At 42.2% G+C, this 26356-nt stretch overlaps 1 protein-coding gene across 8 annotated transcripts in view; it reads left to right on the top strand.

The window, feature by feature from the left end:
• PPFIBP1 (PTPRF interacting protein, binding protein 1 (liprin beta 1)) overlaps positions 1-26356 on the top strand; it is a 141688-nt gene that overhangs the window by 75413 nt on the left and 39919 nt on the right. For all 8 annotated transcript variants that reach the window (XM_012732861.1, XM_012732869.1, XM_012732866.1 and 5 more), the window contains 5 exons: positions 14219-14317; positions 17202-17407; positions 19669-19755; positions 21624-21737; positions 22497-22628. In XM_012732861.1, coding sequence (XP_012588315.1) covers positions 14254-14317; positions 17202-17407; positions 19669-19755; positions 21624-21737; positions 22497-22628 — 603 coding nt within the window. In that variant the 5' untranslated portion in view covers positions 14219-14253. The remainder of the gene's footprint in view (positions 1-14218; positions 14318-17201; positions 17408-19668; positions 19756-21623; positions 21738-22496; positions 22629-26356) is intronic.

The raw sequence follows: 26356 nt of genomic DNA, 5'->3' as shown, positions 1-26356 counted from the left end.
GAGCAGGGGCGCTAGGCTAGCCTCAGGCTTTTGCTGACCTCCTTGTCAGGGCCATGTGACAATATATCCTCCAAAGCATTTACAAACAGGAATCACAGCTGAGGGCCCACTTTGAAATGCTGAACCACTGGGAAGGGCAGGTTCTTATATTCAGTTGATGCAACATGGGAATAGCTGTCCCCTCATGAACAGCCCCGCATCTACACCAGCTGATGGATGAGAAGACAGCGCTAGGCTGTGAACATGATCTGAGATTACACAGTTGACTTGGTCATCAGTTGACAAAAGCTGATCATTCCAGTGCTAACTTCTCCAGAGCACAGGTGAGAAAGTATCACCACCTGAATGTTGTCACATCTGCTCATGTCAAAGTCTTTGCTGAAAGCACAGGCAATACAGCAGACCAGGGACAGATTGTCTCCCATCCACCCTGTAGCCTTTGTAGGTATAAAGCTCTTCTTGGGCTTGGTTGAATTCTCCACGGTCCTATTGCTTTTATATGATGGAGATTTTTTTTTTTAAGATTTATTTATTTATTCATACAGAACTGGGGTACAGGCCAGAGATGTGGAAGGTGAGAGGCTTCACCAGAGACAGAGTGGGGAGCAGAACAGGCAGATCGAGAAAGTACACTGCTGAGGGGAGAAACGGGCGGATCAGGAGAGGTCTGCCCACCATGTGGATCTCCTCCGGGGCATGGGGGGATTGAACTCATGCGGAAGTGGCTTTAGCTTCTTAGCGCTGTGCTTTAACCCGCTGCGCCACCAGGAAGGGCCGATGGAGATTATTTTTCTTAAGTGAGAACTAAATATCCATCATTTGTACAGTTGCTCAGTGTGTAATGTATTAAATTTTCTAGGCTTACTTCTGATCATCAAGGCTCATTTTTACTTCAGGAAAGACTAATAGTGGCTCACGCAACAGCAAATAAGGGATCCTAGTTTTTGTCATCTAGCTCTCTATTGGAATTTCAACTTTTAATTTCGAGTTTTAAAATGAATTTAATAGCCATATGCCTCCCCATTGAGTGTCTACCACGTTCCAGGTTACTCCTAGTGACAGCAAGTCCATTTCTAGCCCAGTAATGTCTTGTAGAGTTTTGGTATGATTGGAGATGATGTCTTTGGGATATACAGCAAATGGTTTACTTTAGTGTATAATTGAGGAAACCGAAACAGCTTCCTCTTTTGTTGGCATTGCCCCTCAGATGAAAATGTTTTAATTTTATTTAGAGATTTCAAACACAGACTTGTTTCCAACCCTGTTCAGCCCTCACAATCGCGTGCACTTGCTGATTCATTTGTGTTTGAGTGGTTGTCTGTAGGTCTTGGCTAGGGTTGGGCATTGATCCAGAGTGTCTGCTTTCCCCAGCAGGTACTGATCTGTGATCTCTCTGGGATTCAGTCATCAAGGGCCACCAGAGTCAGCATCTTTTTCCAGTGTGCTGCTTTACATGGGCCACACTGCATACTTTTCCATTTCTAATGACTGTCCTGTTGGGGTGGAAATGCCCACCAGTGATCCTTTTAGGGCAACAAATGTCAACCTGTCTGGGTGTTTAGATGGCAAAGGTACAAATTGTCTGACATCTGCTCTTATCCTTGAACTGAACTGGGTGGAAAGTCCCTAGTGTAGAAAGTTTTCCACAAGAAATCTTTGGCAGAGGGGGGATGGAGAGGGTATGGTCGTGTTTTGGCTATTTCAGAGAAGACATGAAACCACAAACCTACTAAGAGGACTGGCATTTTATTACCTTGCCTACCAGGACTGGTCCTGAAATACTTTTGTAAGCTGCTGTAGAGGGTTGTGAAGAAAAAGAGGCAGAGGTGGGAGCCAGAAGTGGATATCTAAGGAAACGATCACAAAGAACCTATAGTGTCTCTCTTATATTCTGGAAAATCACAAAGATGGCAGGAAGTATCTAAAGAATTAATGTGACTGCTTTTTATAGATAACAATTAAGTTCAGTTTAATTGGAAGGGAATTAGAAGAACAGCAGTATGGGATGGGTGAGCCTGGGATGGTGGCTGGAGGGAGTGAAGGTTGAATGTATCTGAGTCTCTCCTGCCATTCACATCTGACATCACAGGGACACATGGCCTAGGGGCCAAAGCTGCTGTCCCCTCCCCCTCCCACCTTTAAACGATTTAATGATTTGCATTTCTGTCCAGTTCACCACACACACACCCCTTTTTTTTTTTTAACACAGATAAAGCTTTGTGTCTACTTCCTTGAGGCCAAAGAAAATTCAGAACTCCCTACCTCTGCCAGAGGCCCCCTGCCCCTGCAGCTCTGTGAATGCAGGCTGTTGTGTGTCTGCACAGCGTCTCCATTTAATTATGGACCACTTGTGCATGGCTCCATTTGTTACCCAGAATGCATCTGTGGGGGGCCTCTCAGCTTGTGAACTGGTTCATTATAATGAGGAAGAGGTCAGGAAAGGCTTTTTAAAATCATCTGAAGATAAAATAACTTTTTAAAAACTATAAAATGATTATAAGAAATTTGAATGTAGAAGACAAAAAGTGGTCAAGGGGGATATTTTTAAAAGACTCCCTTCTAGAAGCAACACTTCAGGGCTAGAAATTGGGTGAGCGCTGCTAGGAGCTGGGAGTGGGTGAATAGTATGTGCTGCACTGTACACAAGAATGTTTTGGCTCTTTAGAAGGAATCTGTATCATCACTGCCCTGAAATAAAAATGGAATTGGAGGCACTGATGTAAGCCAATAACTTTTTTTTTAAATAAATATAATAGTTTATTTTTACATCATTTTGTACTTTTTTTTTCATCTGAATTGTAATCCCCGTGTGTTTCCCATCATCGAGTCACCCATGTGCCATCACCATAGTCTTGTGCACTTCCCTCTTCTTCCCTCTTCTCTCCCCCACCCCCTGCCCCAGTTTGATCCCATTCCCCACTCCACCCCCACAAAATGTCTCTGGTATATGGCTATTCTTATTATTTTCTTGCCTGGTCCATTATACTCCTGTTATGAGCGAAACCATCTGGTATTTTTCTTTTTCTTTCTGGTAAGCCAGTAACTTTTAATTTTCTAATGGGTACAACAACAACAACAAAGAAGTAAAATTACTTTCTTCTGCTGAACCCAGTATGTACAGGACACTGTCATTTTATCATAACTTCAGGAAATTATTAAGCCGTCAGTGTTCCAAACCAAGACTTGGACCCTCAGTGCCCTGTCACTCACAGCACATTTGATTCCAGACTGCTCACGTTGCAGGGGCTTGGGAGCTGCACTTAGCAACAGGCCAGCTCTGTTTTGATGGTGATAGGCCTGTACATTTATCAAAACTCATCAAACAATACATCTAAGAAAGGGTGACTTGTACTCCATGTAACTTAAACCTCAATCTAGGGAGAAACAAAAGCATTTTCCTCCTAATAGGAATGAGTCAATAAAGGGTCCTTCCATGAAGACCTATTACAGTTACCCTCTTAAATCTCTGGAATGGAATTTGGCAATTTTTTCCCTTAAAGTAAAACTTAAGAGTATCTGTTGGAATTGCCTGAGACTAGCAATTTTTGTAGACTGAGGATGAGTGTGTCTGATTTTTCCATTACACAGTTTACTTTAGAAAGAACTGGTGAAATTTTAATTAGACAGTACCGCTTTTAAGAAGGGATTTGTGTGCAACTGACAGAATAAAGCCAGCATGAGTTGATTGGGGAAAGCCCAGCATTGACTTCAGGAGAGACATCCTCTACTCCTCCCTGCTGCCTTATTTTAAGAGATTTAACAATCTATTCTTCCATCTGCTTCTTTTAATCAGCTTTGTAGGAACTGTTTTGACTGGCTCTGTTTTGTCTGTGGTATTTGGGGGTGGAGCTAGGGGTGGGGTTCTTGTACCCACTTTAGAGTTGGAGGCTGAGGGCCTTTGGTTGTGGGGGAGCAGGCTGAGCTTTGGTAATGAAAGATAGGACATACTCTTGGCTGTGGGACCATGAGTCCCTGGTTATAAATAACACTGTTGCCACTTGGCAGCTAATTTGGTCTTTTCTTTTTACACTTAAAAGTCTGTGTTTAAATTTTCTGGGAGCTAATATAAACATTAGCTGGTGACAAATGAATAAGGCCAAGAGGAACAGGCAGATGCATTCCTCCAAATGGGTCTTAAAGCCACAAATCGGGACTGAAAGTAAAAAGGTCAAATTCATTAGGACTGAAAAAACACTTCCATCCCTGGAAGATGGGGAGGATATGCTGATGGGAAGTATGTTGCACATGACTGATTGACTGAATGAATGGTATAGTTTTCAGAATACATTTAGCAAGTACACTCAGGTCCAGAACAGAAGAAGCTCTTCTGAATCTGTTCATCCCAGCCCAGGACTTCCCTCTCTGCTGGGTGCTCAGGAAGCACACAGTGAGCTAAGCCGGGCTGTCCCCTAGGTGGCCTTCCTCTGCTACAGCTATGGGCACCTGTTATTGGGTGTGGAGAGTGCAGATCTGTGTCCCTAGAAGCACTCTGTTTAATGGGCCAAGACAGGTGCTTGGAATTTGCACCCTCAGCACCACTGCTGGTGGATTCCACCTGGAGAAACACTGACATAGAAGGACCAGCTGGACTTTGCTTAGGCATTCACTCTGTATAGGATACCGTGACAATTCAAGCAGGAGGCTTGGGTCCCTTTGTGGCTCTGCTCTTACTGCTCATGGGCCAGGCATGTCCCAAGCAAGAACAAGCTGGTGTGATGGGAAGAAGAAGGAAGTATCTTGAGGGAGGCGTGCAGGGTCCCTAAGGAAGGATGGATCTTCACCCTGGCAAGGAGCTCTGGAGGATGCATTCCTTTTGAAAACCCAAGGAAACTTAAACAGGAAAAAAAAAGAGTCAGGATGAAGGAAATGGACATGGTCTTGTTTAGTGGTCCTAGATGGCAGCTACTGAGGCATAATCCTTGAATTCTGAGGTGGCCTATGTCGTTGGGGTGGCAGAAACACCAGTATTATTTTCAGTACTCTTGTGTTTCTCAAAACATTTCATTCTCCAGACAAAACATGCTTAAAACCCCTGCCCTCCTAGAAGGCACTTCTAGATTTATATCCCTAAGGTGTCCATGAGAAGATGTTGAATGTGGCACTTGCCCTCCTGTTACAGGGCAGCCCAATGTGAACTGGGTTGCCTGTCTGTGGTCCTCACTCACGTGCTTAAAATTCAGTTATACTGCAGGCACACACAAAAAGGGTCAATAGTGAGTTTATTTACAAAGGGGAAAGAAAAGGAACAACCCAGGGAAAGAGAGAAAAAGAGAGAAAGATACAAGTTAACTAGAGCATCTTACCAGTTCAGCTGATGTGGAACCCCAACAACACACTGAAAGTTCATCAAGAGCCAAATGACCAGTCACCAGCATGAGGCCAAAGGGGGGAGAGAGGAAGCCCAAGGCTGTTCTATATATCCAAAAAAGTCTCAAAATGGTTGCGTAGCTCCACCCTTGGGTCCTTGCAGTCCTCCCTTTGGTATTGCTGGGAGTTGTAGTTTCAGTGATTGGAGTAGGGGGTGGAGTTGTAGTTTCAATGACTGGAGTAGGGGGTGGAGTCTACAAAACCTATATCTGCAGAGTGTCCTGAACAAACTCCAGGAACATTTACACAGTTGGGAACTGGTGGACCCTCCACTTGCCCAAAGGGATACCCTGGCGACTACATAGCCAGATCAGCGGCCCACACCCCACGTGGTCTTGGTTTGCCTCCAAGTTCAAATAGCTCTGTCATGTTTAGAAGGAAAATACTGGACAACTTCTGGAAATATCTTCAGCCCAGTGACTTATTAGTAATAACAAATACAAAAAGGCATGTATCATGAAGCTCTAGAGGTTGTTCTGAGCCTCTGATAACATGGATGTGTCTCTCCGTGCCTGCTTGGTTACATCCCTGCTCTTGCTCAGTAGGTCTGCTTCATGGTTAAATCAGGGTGATTTCAGTATAGGCTGTCTCAGAGCCCTGAGAGCCAGGCCACATGGGGCCTACACGAAGCATTTCCACTAGGTAGGACATGTCTGTGCTGGTGACTTGAAGTATTTGAGACCTGGCAGGAGAAATGGGAGGAGACCTAGTTCTTGCTCAGTCTGAGTCATCCACTAGACATTTCAGTTGAATGTTTTATTAAGCGGTTTCACTGGTGCAACAAAGCTGTTCTCAAATTCTAGATGACTTTGACGTGTGTTATGTACCTTCTAGTCCCCTGGTCCTTTGTGAGATTCCTTGCATAAGTCTCTCCTTCAGCATACTCCAAACAATGATGTGATTTCGTCATGTTGTTTTGTTTCCGTACTTCTGAATTTAGTCGTGGATTGTCTGTTCACAGGCAGATTGATGGTTTCCCTCATGGGACATGTGTGGAAGGGAACCTGGGGTTCCCGTACTCCCTGTGTTGTTCCTCCTGTCTTTTTATTGAAAAACATAAGAGATCTGGTCTTGACCTATGAACCTTTTTATCAGCTCTCTTTTGGTTGTCACTCAAATACTAGTCACATGGAGTCAGAAGACCCATCTCTATCCTAATTGTGCTGTTTTGGTTGATGCTTCATGTCTTTAAATACCTACCATCTTCTATGACTCCATTTTACTATTGCGCAGTTGTGAAAGCCCCCGCTTCTATGCTCGTCTCACAGCTCTGCCGATGAGAGGCTGTTGTCCCATTTTCTGTGTGTGTATTTATGCAGGTGGTTAAAATAAGTATTTTGTCATTTGGTTTGCAAATATTTGGTGAGCCCTTGGTATGCTGGAGATTATGATAGGAAAATAAAATACAGCAATGTTTTGTGGTCAAGGGTGTTAGAAAATCCAGTAGTCTAAAGATGTGGGTGAGAAAATGTAGACTTTTGATTCTGGAAATTCTCAAAGATATGAAAATGTAGACAGAAGAGCGCAATGTTACCCCTATGGACTTATTACCCACCTCTGACAACTCTCAGCTCATGGTTAAACTCCTTTCATCTGTCATTATACTTTTTCACTATTTTTAAAGCAAATTCCAGATATTAGCTGATTTATATTTTGCTAATCTCTGAAAAATAAAGAACTTCAAAGATAGTAACAAAAAGTAGTTTGTCAATAGCAACATGTTGTTCAAGTGTTCAGTTATATTGTTAATATTGTACTTAAGTTTGACAAATGTTTGTTGTAACATTCACTCTCATCCCTCCACCCAGATCCCCAAACTTGTCTGTTTTCCACATACCCCTACCCCTCAACCCTCACTTTTCACAGTGTTGCCCTGTTCAAATGATTCTGATTTAAATATGGAGACTGTAAGAGTAGATTGGAAGTAAAAGACTTTGGACTGGCTCAGTGGGGAGGAGGAGAAATGTGATGACAGATACATAGCAGACATCTGGGAAACAAGGAGGCTGGTGGAAGAATCTTTTAAATATTGGCATCTCACTGATTTCATGGTTGAAATTTCAAGGGCGAGATTGGTGGAGTGGAAGCCTGAGTTGCTTCTTCAGAGCTGTTATTTTTGGATCCTCAGAAAGAGGCAGGAGGGCTGGGGAAAACAGCTCTGCCCTGGGCTTTGTTTACCTTGGGAGCCAGTTACAACATTACCAGGTGACACCTCCCTCCCTGGGGAGTTTATGCTCTCCCTTCCCTCCTCCCCCCAAGGAATGTGGGGCAGATTCACTTCACCAGGCAGGCTGTGGGTGGGGCTGAGGGTTTACCTCTGACACTTCTGGGGTGCTACTACTGTGCTGCTCTTGCCTTGAGATCCCTAGTCCTTCCTATTCTTTTGGTCTCTCCATTTTTTTAAATTGCAGTAACATTGCCTGATATGATAATGATGCAAGCTTCAGATTGTATGGGAACTCTTCATTAAGAATTAGTACGAGTATATGCTCCAATGAGTTCACCACTGAACATTCATATCTCTCCAGCGTTACCTACCTTGGAAGTCATTGTGTGATTGATTAACCCCAGGAAACAAGACCTTGGAGGGAAAACTGGTGGGAAATCTGTGGGTGTTTTATGTGACTATCTATCATTTTCATAATGATCAGATAGCCGCCTGGTGCTCCACCCTCCTGGTTTAACATGTGGAAACATTCTTTCACTGAAGGGATTTCTTCTCCTAAGAGTCTCAATGTCCGTGATTGTATTCATCTCTGGGCACAAGCATAGAAATTCTCTTTCAAAGGTGAATCTTTTACCTAAGGAAAACTGCGAACACTGAGACAAATGTCATTCTCATCAAAGCGGAGAACAAGCTTTCTCATCTTCTTGCGCCTTCGTTAGACAAACTGGCATAGGGCTAGCCTGGCCTGCGACCTCAGTCAGACCGCAGGGCTGCAAGAGCGAGGGTTTCTGTCAGCCTTTTGCCACCTCGCCCTTTGCTGGAACGTTTCCTGATAATGGACTTCATTCAGATATGCTCGCCATGGGTCCTGACCAAACTTGAAACAGTTCTTACGTATGGCCCTACTGGGTCTTTTTCTGTTCCTTACCACAGTAGGTGAGTGTTATCCTCAGAAGATTGCTCTCTTAGGACTTTTCTAAGCATATTTTTATTAGAACACTGGAACAGGGAAGCACCAGACTGAGGACTTCTGCCAACAGAGCGTGGTCCATTTACATCACCCAACAAAGATCTAGCACCAGGGACCCATGCCTCACCCTTTTGCTGTGGTGGCTGTTTCTTGTCCCTTTTCCTTCATGTCACACAAAGAGGAGGTATATGTTAGCTGTTCAGGATCCACAGATGAATTTGCTGTCTTTATTGGAAGGTGTTTAATTCCTATGATCTTGTCTACCCAGAAACCACATTATAGTTGGCAGCTATTTGGGTAACAAAGAATGAGAACAAAGAAAATGGAAATTCTGTGGACTGTTCAGTGTCCTCGATCCCTGGTGTTCTCATATATCCACAAGTGTCTTGCTTATGTCCGTCCATTTATTAGTTCATTGAAAAAGAGCTTCATTTCTCATTTCTGAAAATGACTTTTTTCCTCATTTAGAAAGTTTGAGGTGAAATTTAACATGTGGTGAAATGCCACACATCAAAAACATTAATTTTTACAAATGTATAAATATGTGTCAAGCTCAGTCAAGATAGTGAACAGCAAGCTCACCCCGTCTTTCATTTCATCATTTGTCACTTCCTACAAGAGTTACTACACTTTGTGTCACTGAAGAGTACCTGTGCTTGAATTTCATATACGGGGAGTGACACAATCCAAAGTCATTTGTGTCTGTCTGCTTTTACTCACTATAATGTTGTATTTTTTTAATCATGGCATTTCTGCTTCATATTGGGATGATGTCCCGCTGCATTCAGCGTGAGGATGTCCAGTCACAGGACTCTCCTGCCCAAAAATATTTCTGAGTATACAAGAGAATTCTTTCTTAAAGTGTAGAACTTTCTGAAGTTCCTTTATTAACCTTTCTATTAAAAAAATACTTTGGGCCCTCCCTGGTGGCGCAGTGGGTTAAAGCACTGCACTGAGAAGCTAAAGCCACTTCTGCATGAGTTCGATCCTGCCTGCCCCGGAGGTGACCACATGGCGCGGCAGATCTCTCCTGACCCGCCCGCTGCTCCCCTCAGCAGTGTACTTCGTCAATCTGCCTGTTCTGCTTCCTGCTCTGTCTCTGGTGAATCCTCTCACCCTCAGCATCTCTGGCCTGTACCCCAGTTCTGTACAAATAAATAAATAAATATTAAAAAAATACTTTGACTGTTTTGAAATTGACAGAGCTTTATGAACACAGATAGTCATTAAATTAGGCCACTTCTAAAATAACTCAAGTCAGGGACAAGTCAGAATTTTAAAGAATACGGGAATTCTGTTCTTAGCATTAGAACTTCACCACACCATATTGCTATACTTCTTTCTTCTTCTGTGTGGTCCATTAAAGCCTATTTGGAATTTGTTGAGATTGGCTTTGTGGTCTGCAGAGTTGCCCTTTCCTAGTGAATATAACTTGGAAAATTCTTTAAAGTGAATTGAGTCAGACTGGTTGGTAGAGCTGCACAAATCTTTATTATTTTTGGGTTTCTTTCTTTCTGTTTTGTCTCCATTGTAAAAGAAGGTTGAAAGGGAGGGCCAAAGGACACTGGGACAGTAGACTTAAATCCAGCCACATCAACTATCGCACTAAATATCCAGGAAGTGTGGATTCTTATGATTCTTCCTTAGGTGTTCCAGGTTTTGCTCGTGAGTCTGGAAAGCTCGTTTTCAGTTGCAGAAACATTTGTGATTATTCTGACTTCCTGATGAGTTGACTCATTATAAGATATCCCTTTTTCTTTCTAGTCATACTTTTTGATGAGAAGATGCTTTTATTTTATTGATACTGCAACTCATGCTTTCCTAGGGTTACTGTATACATGGTGTCTCCTTTTCCCCTGTTTCTTTCTTTATGTTTGAAATATACCTTTTTGTTTAAGAGAAAAGAAAACATGCCTCTATGTTAGAGCTATGTTTTTAATAAAAACCAAACTCACGATCTTTGGCTCTTACTAGCATTTATTCTGTTGATATATAGTGTAATTCAGTATGTTGTTGCATTTAAGTCTGTCCTCTTGCTATTTGATTTCTGTTTCTCTTATTGTCATTGTTCTGCCACCATTGCCTACTTTCGCATTGAGGGTTTTTTTTTGTATTCCATTTAACAACTCAATTGGCTTATTATTTAGATCTCTTTATTATGTAGGTTTAACAGAGCACATGATGCTCTATTATCAGTCTACTGTGAAGGAGTATTTAACATCTTCATGTATATTGTAAGGAATTTACCCCTTTCTCTTCTCTAAGCCAGTAACAATTTTCTTAGTTCTAGCCACTGTGTGTCACCTGCGGGACAAGCCCACAGGTGAAAAGTTGGATGTGAGAATTTCACGATTCCCTTTGCACAGAGCAGGATTCCCTCCACTTCTCACCTGGTTTGGGTTGCTCTGCAACTTCTTCAAAATTGTTTTTATACCTTAACCATCATTTTGTATAGCTATTTTGGGGATAGTTTATCTAATAAAATCTGTTCCACTATAATCAGAAGTGGAATTCTCATTTTTAATGATGTATAAGCACTTTTGAGTCTGTTCCCTCCCTCCGGAACTTGACAGCAACCTCCATTTAACTAGGTGTGTGACCCATCCTCCTACTCTGTCTTCCTGTGTTCCTAGCCTGAAGTAGCCACCATCCTGAATTACACGTTATCATTCATTTTTTCTTTTTGTATAGCTATATTAAATCCATAGGTGTGCATTTGTTTTTAACTTCATGAAAAGCTTTTTTGAGTTTACCAAAGTCTTGGTTTGCTATTATGTTGCACAGATTTGTACATACCCCACATACAGTACTTGAACTGGTCATTACCACTATGAGTAATTCCATCCTATGAATACACCAGTTCATGCATCTCTTCCCCTCTGGATGGACCTGTGGTTATTCCACATTTCTGACCTTGTGAATAGCCCATGAACACTTTTTGTGTTTAGCTGATGTTTCTACAAGCCTGCTAGGATGAAAGTGAATTTGACTGTTGAGTTTTAAGTCTTTTTTACATTCCATAAGAGATCCTGTGAACACACATCCTCTACAGTACTGGTAGTGTTGTTTTATTTTTTTTTTACCAGTTGATTATTTATAAAATACCATTTTGTTGTCTTGAATCCTTGATTATTATTTACATCATTCATTTCTTAACATTCATCCATTCACCTGTATGTTGAACGTGTTTCTTCTTTTGTTATATGTATGCTTATGTCCTCACCCTCTCATTATTCCATCAATTTTAAGAATTCTATACCTGGAATACCAACAAACAAGAAAACTGTATTTAGCTACTTTTAATTTATTAAAGAGATGTTTAATTCCTGAAACACTGTTGAACTGGCAAACCCCTCCCAGCCAGTGGTGTCTCCTGTTTTGCAGTGTTGTGTGGGGGCTGCTCTGTGACAGGTGTAGCGATTGAAAGTAAACATTTGTAAGCTTTTATAGCAGCTTCACACTCTTGTTTTATTACACAAAGGATTGGTGTTTAACAAATTGGACATTTTAAAAACTCCTGGTTCTTCACTTCTTGGAAAAGCATGGCCTAGGTTCTCATACCTCAGCATTGTGGCATTTAAAACCCTCACTGAATGGAAGGGAAGAGAAACTTTTAACTCTGTGTTCAGACCTCTGAGATGTGCTTTCCAACAATGCTGAGCTTTGTCTTTCTGAGCTGGCAAGGTGGCCAGAGCTTTCCTGGCCATGGGCCTGCCTTGGTTTCCTCAGCTTACCTCAGGTTTACCACTGAATCCAGCAGGTGTCTCTGTGTTTTATTTGTATATAGATTCAACTTTGTAGCATTTAGAGTGCTCTGGAGTGCTGCTTTTAGAATGAAAGAGAAAGCAAGCCACTCAGTTATGTGGAATTCAGGGATTGTGGAATCCTTTACATTGTAATTTATCATCCCTCAAATTTTCCAGGGAAAGGAGTTTTCCTCCCCCCCCCCCACTAAATTTGAATACTACCTATTTGGATTGTGTACTACTTAAAGTTCATGTAACTTTCAGCATCTCTCTGGGTCCTTAACATAGCCTATTAACCCTCTTATTTCTGGGCTTACTTGGGCTTCGGGTATTTTCATGCAGTAGTTGTTCCACATAACATGATAATAAAATTTTACACTTTTGGGAGGACAACAACTATCACATCATGTCATATCACCATTATATGATCTCACTAGAGGCACCATAGAGAACAAACCCAACAAGCAGCCTCCATGTGCCAGGTAGTGTCAGCACCTTCTCTCAGGGATTTGTTGCACCACGTTGGCTGCCGAGCAGCAAGAGTCTTGCTTAGCCTCATTGGGGGAATTTACCTGTGTGTCTAGTCTAGTACCTGCCAGGCACCAATTCATTTGAAAAAAATCACATAATCTTGACTGTTTCTTATTTTACTATCAGCTATTTTGCTGACAAAAAAATTTCAATTTTTTTTTTTAAATTTCAGTCCTTTTTTTTTTTTTAAAGATTTATTTATTTATTCATATAGAACTGGGGTACAGGCCAGAGATGCGGAGGGTGAGAAGATTCACCAGAGACAGAGCAGGGAGCAGAACAGGCAGATCGACGAAGTACACTGCTGAGGGGAGCAGTGGACGGGTCAGGAGAGGTCTGCCTCGCCATGTGGACTCCTCTGGGGCAGGCGGGAATCGAACTCATGCGGAGGTGGCTTAAGCTTCTCAGTGCAGTGCTTTAACCCTCTGCGCCACCAGGAAGGGCCTAAATTTCAGTCCATTTTTGACAGGTAGTCAAGTGAATAGATCTGGACACAGTTACAACATCTAGCTATCCTTTGACAGGAGAACAGAAATTCGGTATTATAGTGAAAATCAAACAGACCTACCAATGGGTTAAAAATGTCTTCTTGTGACATTTTGTGGGGGTAGAGTGGGGGATGGGGGGGAAGGGGGAGTGGATGGGGAGGGAAGTGCACAGGATTATGCTGATGGCACACAGGTGACTTGGTGATGGGAAACCCGTGGGGACTACAATTGAGATAGAAAAAAAATGTAAAAATGTAAAATAAACTGTTATAAAATAAAATTTAAAAAATTTAAAAATGTCTTCTTGCTATGTTTACTGGACATGTTTCTGTGCAGAAATCAACAGAGATCTTTGCTCTTGTTTCAGAAATGGAGATGAATTTTCCCCTTTTACAGGGTCACTGTCATAATCAAGGGTTGTGAATAACTTGTGTACATATATGAACTCTCATAAAGCAGAACTGTTGATAACAGTACAAAGTACCAGGGTATATGTGTTTAGTTCTTATAGTCATAAACCCTTGTCTCAGGTGGGTCTTAAGAAAACAAAACAAAACAAAAGGCAGAATTAAAACACAGATTGGATAGGCTGGTGCAGGGACGAAGCCATCTTGGCTAACTACGCCCCCACTGTGGCCTCTCCCAGACTCACAACCAGCCCTGATGCCCTTCATGGAAACCTAGAGCTCCTAGAGAACAGCACGGAAACCATGACCCTGGGTTTGGAATGCTGTGAGCCCAAGAATGTGTTCTTATTTGATCAACCAGGTGCACCCAGGGACTTAGGGGGCACAGGCAGTGTTGGCTTCATGCTCCTCCACCACCACAGATGTTCTCTCTGCATGACTGATAGTCAGGTGGAGTTATGGTTTGAATCTCAATGATCTGTCCCTGCCAGGAAGCATGTGTCGTTTAAAGGATGCAATGTTAACATTGTGATTTTTTTCAGACCGAGGTTGGAATTTGCTCTTGACAAATAACAAGATGATGAGTGACGCAAGCGACATGCTGGCTGCGGCGCTGGAACAGATGGACGGCATCATCGCAGGTAACCCATAGCCTCCTGAAGACAGGGTGCTGCTGTCCACTCTGCTCTTGGGCTTTCATTGCCTTTCTACTTTCTGGCTCTCCCGGTGCCTTTCAGATTTCCCATGGTTTTGTCTTTGTCCATCTTGTCTTCTCCATTTTTTTCTCCTGGAGTGAGTCTTAACTTTCATTGTAAATGCCTAGAAGTCCATTTCCTAGGCTTTTGTTCCAGGATGATGGGCCTGCATCTCAGGGCATGCTGGTGCAGGTAGCCTGCAGATCTGGGTCCTGTCCGATATCCTGAAGGTTCTGGTATCTTCCCTGCATTCCATTTGAGCTTCTCAACCGGGACTCACAGCCTCTGAACTGCAGGTCCGTGTCTCTAACTACCAACCGTACATCTCCCCTGAAGCATCCTGTGGCCACATCAGTGTTGGCATTTCAAGCACTGAGCTCATTTCCTTTCTTCTGAAGCACCACATCTTCTTTATCTCAGCTAATTTCACAGCCCTCCAGCCACACCACTTCCAACAAAGATGCATTGTCGCTCCTGTCTGTCGCTCTTTGTTTGTTCATCAAGTTCTCTGTCCTACCTCTCCCTTTTATCCTCTCTAATGTCCATCCTGTCTGTGCTGCAGTTGCCTTGCTTTGTCCAGGTAACCCCCTCACATGCTTTTCCCGACAATGTTGCTCTCCCACGCTAGCCCATTCTTCTGTGCACCTTCAGAAATCTTTCAAAACACAGACTTGATGATGTTACTCCCTGATCAGACTCCTCAGCGATTCCCTATTTAGGAGGCTGAGCAGCATCCGTAGCCCACTGGCCCTTGTGTTCTTAGGGTTATGTTCACAGTGAACCCTTTCTCTCCCTTGCAGACTCCCTTAGTGGTGGCTACTCAAAGTCTGGGCTCCCATGGTGGTACGAGGCAGGGTATGGGGGGCCTCTGCCCTCCTGAATTCCAGCTGCCTTGGCCTTGGCTCCACCTCCTTATCTGCTCTGGTCATGAACTTGACACCCCTCTGTTCTAGTGGTTGGAGAAAACCAAAGGCATTTTCCTCTTTGGAAGGTTCTTCCCTAGAGGGCAGTGGCAGGTTATAGCTGGCCTCCTGTTTTACTTACACTTCACTCTGTAGATTAGCCTGCAGGGTTGTGTTCAGTTTTAGAGTATAATTTTCAAAGGGTTATGGGAAGCAAAGCTTATCTCAAGGAGGGGAGTGTGAAGATGAGGCATTTAGCACCCACATCTGGAAGGAGCTGGTCAAGTGGAACCTGAAAGAGTGTAATCTTGCTCAAGACAAGATGCATTCTCTCAAAGAGCTGAAGGGTTTTTATGTGGAAGAGAGATTGGGCTGTGTCTCAATTTCAGGAAAGGTAACTATAACTAACACCAGGTTCTTAGCAAAGGAACTTCACATGCTCAGTGAAACCCTCATCAAGAGAAGTGATATTTTTGGAAGTAGTTAAAGATTTGCATTTTATCTATTCCATGGGATTAATGTAGTCATTCCTTAACCCTGGCAGAGGTTCAAAACAAGCACAGAATTATTAATGGAAATCAAGTTTACCCAGGTTGCTCCTCAGACTGAGTGAGTTAGGAGCTTTATGGATAGGACCTGGGTTTATATGTTTTTGAATTAACATCAGTAGTTTTCCAGTTGATGTTAGAGAACAGAGAGGAAATAACTGTAAACACTTGGGAAAGTTTTCTAAATTCATATCTCTTTTCTCTCCCCACCTTACCTTGTGGTGGCGACTTCGATCAGGGATTCTTGGGGGGACATGAGTGGGTAGTAACACTGTCAGTGGCTCTGGTACTTGAACTGCTGGAGCAGGATGCATTGCCTCTCTGGTCTTCTTTGCCCTCTGTTCTTCCCTCCTCCTGACTCAGCTCAGTTAACATTTTTACCTCAGCCCACCAGGGGTTTCCAGGGTATTGACTCAGAGTTAAGAGAAACTTCTAGCTGCAAGCCTAACATATTAGAGGCTACCATTATTATTATGGGGTGGCAGATTTTGGTCCAGATTGTCTGGCCCAGTATTAAGGTGGCATGTGGAGTATTAAGGAATAGCTGAAAGCAGATTCCTATCACCACTGCTGATTAGATGAGTCCATAGGGCTGGCTGGAGAGACACCAGGCTCACTAGGTCATGGACTCACCCATAGTAGAGCTTTGTACTTCGCAGCCTTCCTGACCTTCAAGTAGGAGGTTACTGTGTCTCTTTGACACAATGTCTCTTTGACACAATGGAAAACGACCATCCAAGAGGCAAAGAGGCATTGTGATTGTTCACCACAGGCATGGGCTCCATCTCCAGATGTTTCAAACTTGATTTTAGCAAGAGCATAAAACATAAGCTGCCGGCAAAATTGGGGAGATGTTTACACACACACATACTCTGTTATTCATGAATTCACACACTTGCAACCATTCATCAAACTTCTTCAGAGATGACTCCTAGTGAGACTGTTGTGTGCTGCCCACTTACCTTTGAGGTAAAAATGCCAAGCCATGTCCACATCCATGTAGATCCTTCCCAGGGGACCTGAAGGGGTGGAATTTAGAAGGGTTTAGCCAGGGTGGCCCCTAGAGGTTGGGTGTGTTTTTCACTATATGGCTTAGCCCAGCCTTGGCTGCTGCCTTCTTCATTTCTGCCAGGTCAGCTCACTCTCCACCACAGCCACCACGCCCTGTGCTGCACCACATGGTTGGCTTCCCTGTGCCGTAGCTGACCGTCAATGTTGACCCCCAACCACTGTGCCTAGGAGAGGTGCACCTGATTGTTTCAGCTATTATCCCTCTTTCTTGTTCTGAATGTTCCTCAGTGACTGGTGTGTCTTGTCACAGTCAGCTCTGGTCTGAGATTTGATGGAAACCCCGTGTACTCTCTGTGATTGTGTGTGTAGGTTCTAAGGCACTGGAATATTCGAATGGGATCTTTGATTGCCAGTCCCCCACCTCCCCGTTCATGGGCAGCTTGCGAGCCTTGCACTTAGTGGAGGACCTGCGTGGGCTGCTGGAGATGATGGAGACAGAAGAGAAGGAAGGCCTGAGGTGCCAGATTCCGGATTCCACAGCAGAAACGCTTGTGGGATGGCTTCAGAGTCACATGGTAGGTTACACTCTATGGGTCATGGACCTCCTGCTACAGAGTTTCTGCTGTTTATTCCACAACTGAGAACAAAGAATAGCTTGTTGCAACAGGGAGAGATGTTCAGCTCAGATTTTACTCCTGAGAGGTCCTGCTGTTAACTGGTTTGTTTTAAAGTACTGTTAGTGCACCTCTTTGTCCATGAGGGACCTGCTGAAGCTTAACATAAATAGTCCTGTAAGGGAGAGAACCTTGACATAATAGATGGGTTTCCCTGTGCCAAGATCCAGCTGCAAAAGTAAATACGAAAGACACAGCACAGACCTTTCTGAAACCCTAGGCCATGTGTCATGTTGTGCCACCTGGTGGTTAGTGTTAGTCATTTCTTGGACAGTGGAAACAGCTTTGTGACCTGCCAGTGGGGCCTGCTTGCACATGGGTGGTGGGCGCTAAACACGGTTTTAATAGGTGTTAAACCAAGAAAAGCTAAAGAATGTAACAATGCATTCAAAGGAGAAGATAGAAGAGATGTCATTTTGTAAGTAATTAAAAAGCCATTAAATTTTCACCAAGTTGCACCCATAAACTTGTAAATTAATTGGGTTTATAAGTAAGCCAGTTAATATGTTAAAGAATTAGATATCTTTTTGGGTTGGTGGCAATAACATAAACATGTTTGCTCCAGACACCTTAATGCTACACCCTGTGGCTGAAGCTTTCCAGGCTCCAGGCTGAATGTCCTCATGTCCCCTACAATACACCTGCTTCTGTCCAGGTGCCGAGGTGAGAGTTGCCTTTTAATGCTGGGGCAGCTCCACAACCTTAACAGTTGGAGATACCATGCTTTTTGTAGCACATGATGCCTGTGGTACTTTGTATTTGTTCTACAAGTTTCTCTGTAACAGCACAAAGCCTGTGGGGTAAGTTGCCACCACTGACTCTGTTACAGGGCAATCCAGTGGTCCTGCATAGTTTGATAAATAGAGTTAAAAGCAGTACGATTCTCGTTTTTCATACTGTTAGTAGCTGAATTATGGGCCTGTATTTGCTGTTACATGTTTTCAGCAGGTGAAGTTGAGCATCCACCTCTTTTAGAACCAAGAATGTAGTAAATGACACTGACACACATCATCAAAAAGACACCCAGAAGCATAGATTGTAAAGTAGGAGTGGCTTTTCAATCACCCATGGATGTACAAGAGCAAATCATTTGTCATAAACCAGATTTTACCAAATTATTTATGCTTATAAAACTAGTGGCAATAGTTAAAGAAAAGGGTGCACTTAAACTTAAGGCCGGAAGAAAAAGTGAAAGAACTCAAGCTGGGGATAAAGCTGCTTAAACTCATGTTTGAGCTAAAACACACCCACAAATGAGAGCTGAATGCAAAGAAAAAAAATTTTTTTTTTTCCTCAAGATCTGAAACAAAGATGTGTCCTGCAGACTCATACACTTACAGTGAGCAATGCAAGGGAAGCTACTTTGGGCTGGTCAGCCACAGGTGTAACTTGGTCAACCACGTTGGGCACCAAACTGTTACAGCACAACCCATGTCTGTGGGTCCTCACTGTGCACTTAAGATTCAAAGGCAGACACACACAAAAAGGATAATAATAGGTTTATTTACAAGGGGAAAAGGAAATGAATAACTCAGGGAAAGAGAGATAAGTTAGTTAATGCATCCTACCAGTTCTGCTGACCTGGAACTCTAATAACATGCTGCAAGCTGATGAAGGGCCAAGCAACAAGCTGCCAGCCACCAGGCCAAGAGACCCCCCTCACCCCAACATGTCCATTTTTATATACAAGCCAAAATGGCTGCCTAACTCCGCCATCGAGTCCTAGCAGTCCTCCGTTTGGTATTGCTGGGATTCATTGTTTCGGTGTCTGGAGTAGGGGCAGAGTCCACAAAACCTGTATCTGTAGAGTTTGTGCAGGTCATCCTTTTCCCTAACAATTCCTGTTTAAAGGAAGTCTCCTACAGATCCACACTCATGAACTGTGCATGTCCTGCATGGGTGCTCACTGCTTCCCTTCCTTTGGCATCATATTTGGTACTTACTGAGAAGTTATTACTCTGTTCCTGAAAATGTGTCTCAATGCCTGTCTTTTATTTCGAGACCAATGAGCCAATTTGTATTGTTCCATTTTCTCTGAATGTCAGTAGCTGCTGTGCTGAATTCATTTCACTTTCCTTGGATTAAAAAGAGGTGCAATTTTTATTTACCCACAGTACATCAGTTTTAAAGAGGGTCAGCCTTACCCTTATTTCCTTTTTCAGACAAATGGACATCTATCTGGGAATGGAGATGTGTACCAAGAAAGGCTCGCCCGTTTAGAGAATGATAAAGAATCCCTTGTTCTTCAGGCAAGTGATATTTATATGTTGATCTTCTCTCGTGACATATTATAAAGGCCATTTGAAATTGGGATGGCAGATTTACATGTGTCCAGGAGACAGACTTTTAATAGAATTAAGTGCGGTATGTCATCTGTACACAGTAGAAAGTGGTGAGGACTGTGGCTAATGAAGTGTTGGTAGCTGCCATTCGTCTTCCTCAGCTCCTCAAGGGCCAGAGTCCATAAGGCAGTGTCATGTGGTCAAGTTTTGTGATCTGCTCTGTCATTAGAGCTGATTTTTTTATGCACATAGAAACTCAAGGTTGGGGCCCTCCCTGGTGGCACAACAGGTTAAAGCAGAGCACTCCAAGCAAGCTGCAGCCGCTTCAGTGCCAGTTCAGTCCCCTGCCCGGAGGAGATCCACATGGCACGGCAGACCTCTCCTGGCTGCCCACTGCTCCCCTCAGCAGTGTACTTTGACAATCTGCCTGTTCTGCTTCCCGCTCTGTCTCTGGTGAATCCTCTCACTGCCCCTGTGCCTTTGTCCTGTACCCCAGTTCTGTATGCATAAAATAAATCTTAAAAAAATAAATCTTCATAAAAAAATTCATGGTTGTATAATGTATATATTTATAAATTTTATAACATTTCATAACTTGAATATTGTCATTCTGTTTTTTAACTAAAAATACGCGGGGGAGATGATACCACTTGGAGAAGGATGTAACATAGGCTCTCTGTGGTAGAGTAACTACAGATAGTGGCCTCTAAAGATATACACCTGAAAACTACATAATATTGTCAACCAATGTTTCTTCATTTAAAAACTAATTTTGAGTGGGCTTCTTCATGGTGTCTCAAAATGCCTAACATGTTTATGTTGGTGTTTTCGGCTAAATGAAGTTAGGGTATTTACTAGGCTAGTGGTTGTCAGGGATCGGTCAGAGATTCACAATTAACCCTGAGTGTGAGGAACTCAGTCCAGGGCTCCTCTCAGACTTTGAGTACTGTCTGGCTCCTTACACATCTGTGAACAAAGTGACTTGAAAGAGGTCAAGGAATTTGAACTCCCTGTTTTCTTTATTCTCTGCAAAGTGTCATACTTGAATAGTCCTGTTTGATTTCTGCTTCAGATGTTATCTTCACTTCCTCTATCACCCTTTAATACCACCAAAAAAAGATAGCAGGTGTACACCCTCTCTCTCATGCAATTGGAGGGTAGGGCTTACCTGTGAAATGTGACCCACCTCCAATCAGCACCTATTTCCTCCAAAATCTGATCTGAGGAATTCTCAGATCAGAAATTGGTTGTTGTTGCTAACCCACCAAGGGGTGCGCTGACTGCTATGTTCGCCTGAACACAGGCGACTCGGAGACATGAGAGAATGAAGCAGAAGCCTGGGGTATGGAGTCCGAAGTCTGTTTATTAGGACCACCCATGGATGTATATATAGGGTCTGTTGGGTGCAGGGAAAATCAGGAAATGTGTCCAGGAAATGTGCCCAACACAAAGGGTGGGGTGCATGTTTGTACCGGACCTGGGGCTTCTTGTAGCTTCTACTTGAAAAAAAGTAGTGGGCTGCAGCTATTTTCAGGACAAGTGCACTGTGCTCTGCTGACTTGTTTGTTGGCTTACTGGGGAGTGTGCTCACCCATGCACAACATTAGCCAGGGCGGACAGGTGCACTTAAGGTCCTGCAGAGTTAGCCACAGTTGTGAAGGACAGCTTGATCCAAACCATTGAACCAGGATGGTCCAAACCATTCTGACCTTTGTTTTCTGCCCATCTTAGTGAGTGGTCCTCTCATTCCAGTTTTTGTTATATTTAGAAAAATAAAGTTGGAGGGGGGTTTCAGATTCCTCATAACTCATTGCAGTATCTTATTCTAAATACAGGTAAGTGTATTAACAGACCAGGTAGAGGCTCAGGGGGAGAAGATCCGGGATTTGGAGTTTTGTCTGGAAGAGCACCGAGAGAAGCTGAATGCCACAGAAGAAATGCTGCAGCAGGTGGGTAGGATGTGGTGGTGGGAGGCGTGTTCCCAGGCTGTGTGCTGAGGAGGTGTATGGGTTCCATAGCTTGCCCAGGCTGGCAGGTTTGCAGTCAAAACTAGAATAGTGGGTCTTAGAGTATTACTTATTGTAGAGAGTTGGCATAGTTTGCATTTGGAATAAAATACTATCTACAAAGATAATTTTAAGTGTCTTCTTTGCATGTTGATGTGGTTTCCTAACTCCCAACTTCTTGAGAGAAGGCCCCTCAGTGGACACACACATGCACACACACAGGCATTCCACCCTAGCCTACAGTGGACAGAGCAGACACTCACATGTGACTGTATATGTCTGAATCCCTACTCTGCCATTTAATAGCTGTGTGACCTTTTGCTCTGTTCCTCAGTTTCCTTATCTGTTGAGTAAGGATAATTCATGACTTATGTATTTCTGCTTCATAAAGTTGTCTTGAGGGTCATTTAATATATGTCAGGACGGTGCCCAGTACTTGAAAATGTAATATCAACATCAGCACTATCAGTGGCATCATCAGGCTTAAGAACATGTAAGGTTTATGCGTGCATGCATCTGCATGACACATGCCTCTCCTGTAAACAGATGGGTCTTGTTCTTCTTCAGTAGCGGTTCACTAAAGCACATGTCTGGTGGACATACATCCATTTCATCCCCTCTTTATAGTGATTGCTTTGCTAGTATAAATGAGACATCTGCACAACAATACAGCTTTTGAATGTTTCTCCTAAATTCTAATAGGAGCTACTGAGTAGGACATGCTTAGAAACACAGAAATTGGATCTCATGGCTGAAATATCTAACTTGAAGTTAAAATTGACAGCTGTAGAGAAGGACAGGTTGGATTATGAAGATAGATTCAGAGACACGGAGGTAAGTGCCTCTCTCTATAGATACATAGCTATGTGTCTGTGCATATTTCACATGTGTGTATCTGTTACGTGTTTCTGGAGCAATTTGAGATTCCTTGGAGATGTGTGTGAAGGGGAGACAGTTGATTATTTTATATCCTCATTTGCATTCATCCAGGCATCTTTTAAAGAGTAAACTTTTAAATACATTGACATTTTATCATTAGATGCTTTGATAAGAAATTTTAATGTTCTCATTCACTTTTAAAAGTAGTTGGACTTTAGAATATTTGACTGTCTTTCTTCCTTCCCATCTTTCCTCCCCCTCTCTTTCCCCGCAGTCCACTGATCATGATTTTCTTTGTGGAGATGGGGATTTATTGTAGTCATTACTAGTGTTGTAGTCATTACTAAGTATACTAATGTTTACTATACAATAACTAGTTTTTAAATATATGTGGAAAAACAACTTCCATATAATCAGAAGAATTAGAAACTTTTAGAAATCATTTAATATGCATTTCTACTTTTGGTGTGTTCCACACGTAAGTCATTCCAGATAAATAAAGATCACTCTTTGGTGAGATTCAGGGTAAAGCTACAACATGAAGTCCTGTTTCACAGTGAAAGATGATTTCTTATTTTTCCACCTATTTTATTATTAATCCACACCTTCTGATTTATTTGCTTAAAATCTTCTTGATGGGACCTGAAAGCATATCCCCTTGATATCTGTTAACCTGAAAAGAGATATAAAGAGCTTCAGAAATTCCTTCTCCCCTAGGGAGCCATGTCTTCTTTTTGGGGTGTGGAAAGGTGTCACCTTGGGTTAATCAGTTGGTACCAAGGTGAGAGGAGAATAAATTCTACTCTTATGTTTTCCCCACTATTTTCATTTCAGACACTTACACCTGCCTTCACAGTACAGGGGCATTGACACGAATTGCCCTCTGCACCAACATCCTTCACTGCCCTGTACTCAGTCAGATTTGATCCATCACTATTTTCAAGATTAGAGTTTCTGTCAAAGATAGAATTACAGTGGAAAAGCTGGTCTTGTATCCTTAGTAGCAAGAGGAAATCCCTGATTTGGTTCTGCTCTAATGTTAGAGTGCTTCATCACTCACCTATGTAACTGTGTCTCCCACTTGATTGAGACTAGGGTAGGGATAGCGTTAAAACAGAGCTTAGACAGTGACCCAGTTTAGTTAATGTTCTTACTTTTGTGCTCTCTTTAAAAATATGTTTGGATATAGTCCCTTTTTGCCCCTGACCCATTGTCACTGCATAAGGTGTTGGTAGGATTCAGTCCAACAGATGGATGGAGCTGCAGTGGCTCTAACTCTCCTGCTATGTTTTTGGGGGTCCAGAGAGAGGCGACCTTGTATAGTATAGTCTCAACATTTAACTAAGTGTTAACCTGGGTGACTTTGGTTATTTTGGATATGAGATGTTATTATCCAAGCACTGGGAGCAGATGAAAGTGGGCATTCTGTAATTTTGGGGTATGACCTCACAGCAGAGGGTCTCATTTACATGTGGAATATAGAGAAAACAAACAGAAGTTTAAGAAAAAGTCAATGCTAGCAAGCTGACATAGATACGAAGCATACAGTAAAGAGGGGTGGGGTGGGGTGGGGCGGCAGAAGAGGTGGCAAACTGGGAAGGAAGAACACAAGGGAATATGGTGATGGGTCATGGGTGATACGGTGGCAGGAGAGCTATGGAGTCTACAACGATGTAAGGAAAATAATAAAACTTACACCATCAGCCCTCCCATACCACCCCCACCTGTGCTTCCTTACCTTATGAATGCATTCTCAGTCACAGACAAAGATGTACACTTGCCCCTGCTAACTTACTAATAAATACTCAACACCTTGGGTGAAATGTAGTATGCACACAGCCAAGATTGTAGGATGTATGATAAACTCTGTTATGTTGTAAATGGAAATAATTTAAATAATCTTAAAAATTTAAACCAAAAGGAGTTTGCTCATTCTTAAAAAAACAAAATCGTGTTTCCAGACAAATTCATAACTCCAAAGGTCTTTAACTTTATCCTATAACTTAGGTTACTTGGAAATTGATTTCTAAAGACGTATTGGTGTAGGGAAGAAGCATAGACCCTCCAAAAAGGAAGGAGCAAAAGCCCTAAACCTTGGAAGGTTATCAGCTTGCCTGTTGTCAGCATATGTGATAGGAACTGCCGCGGCAATCGACAGCGCCCCCTGCTGGTGTGAGCGCAGGTGTCACGTTGAGTTGCAAAGGACACCCCAGCCACTGGTCCTACCCTGCTTAGCCCAGTCCCACAATTCTCTGAAAAGGACAAAAGACTGAATTTTGAAGGATTGCTAGTGGAATTAATATCTCTGGAAAAAAAGTTACATGTTAAAGAACAATTTCCAGATGGGAAGATGACTTCCTAGAGGTTGTGGATTTAGATTCTTAGTACCCAGTACTGATTGGGTATTTGTTTATTTCAGTAACAAAAAAATCCTCTCAGTTTACAATTACATTTTCTTCAGTTGCTTCTTCTTTGCAAATTGCCACTTTTTAAAAGCCACTGCTATTACTAACAATGAGAAAGTGTAGGAAAAATATATAATTGACCAGGTGGATGAAGGAAGACTCTAAGCACCCATTAAGCAAGAATGATTAGTAAATAGGAGATAATTGAATGGGAGAAAGGGACTTTTCCCTGTAATTAACATTCAAAGGTTATTAACTGATGTCAGTTTGTGACTTCATGTGTAACAGAAGAGACTTGTTCAAACATTGTATGAATATTAATGAGTAATTATTGGAATAATATTTGATAATGGTATTTTTCATTTTATAAGAGGCCACAATTTAGAAGCCTGTGAGTGTCCTGGAAATTGTGTTTTCCTATAGCATCCTTGTAGCTTTTAAGTCCTTGACCTAAAGTTTAGAAGGATCCCTACTTAATAAAACTATTAAGATTAGTTCTGATAGCTTTATTCTACTCATTATTTTTTAATGACATTCTTACATTATCATGTACTTTCAGCTACGACTTTTGGCTTAGAAATAAATGTATTATATAGGAGAGGGACAAAAATACTTTAACTGGTATAAGGACCTTTTCTAGCTTTTTTCTTATTAAAAGAAAAAAGTCTTTCCATATATTATTTGAGCCTTTCTTTTGGAGAAGTGGGTATGATTTAGCATTCTAATTTCCTTTTCTTACTCTCTAGCTCTGGGCCAAAAGAAAAAGTATCTGATTTATTTTATAAGTAAATTGGGTTCTTTTAAAAAGTGGCAGTAGAAAAGCTATCTGATTGTGTTATGAGAACATTAGCATTACCTTTTTCATCTTCCAAATATAAAATTGTATGATGATGTTAAGGATTCTTAATCCCCTCAAGTTGATAACCCTTTTTTAAAAAATGAATAATATAGTATATTTTTACATCATTTTGTGCATTTTTCCATCTTAGTTGTAATCCCCTTAGGCTTCCCCAAGGGGAAATCAGCCATGTGCCAACATCATCGTCCAGTGAATTTCCTTCCCCACTGTTTTTGATCCGATTCCCCACTCCACCCCCATAAAATGTCTCTGGTATATAGCTGTTCACTATTATTATTTTCATGCCTGGTCCGTTATATTCCTGCTATGAATGAAAACATCCAGTATTTTTCCTTTTCTTTCTGGCTTATTTCACTAAGCATGATCTTTTCCAGCTCCATCCATGTTGCTGCAAAAGGCATGTGTTTCTTTCTTTTTTT

This window comes from Condylura cristata, unplaced genomic scaffold (genome assembly GCF_000260355.1).
Source record: "Condylura cristata isolate star-nosed mole 26May11 unplaced genomic scaffold, ConCri1.0 scaffold00036, whole genome shotgun sequence".
In the NCBI taxonomy this organism is placed as follows: Eukaryota; Metazoa; Chordata; class Mammalia; order Eulipotyphla; family Talpidae; genus Condylura; species Condylura cristata.
The sequence above is the reverse complement of the archived record's forward strand: the minus strand, read 5'-3'. Positions and strand labels throughout refer to the sequence as shown.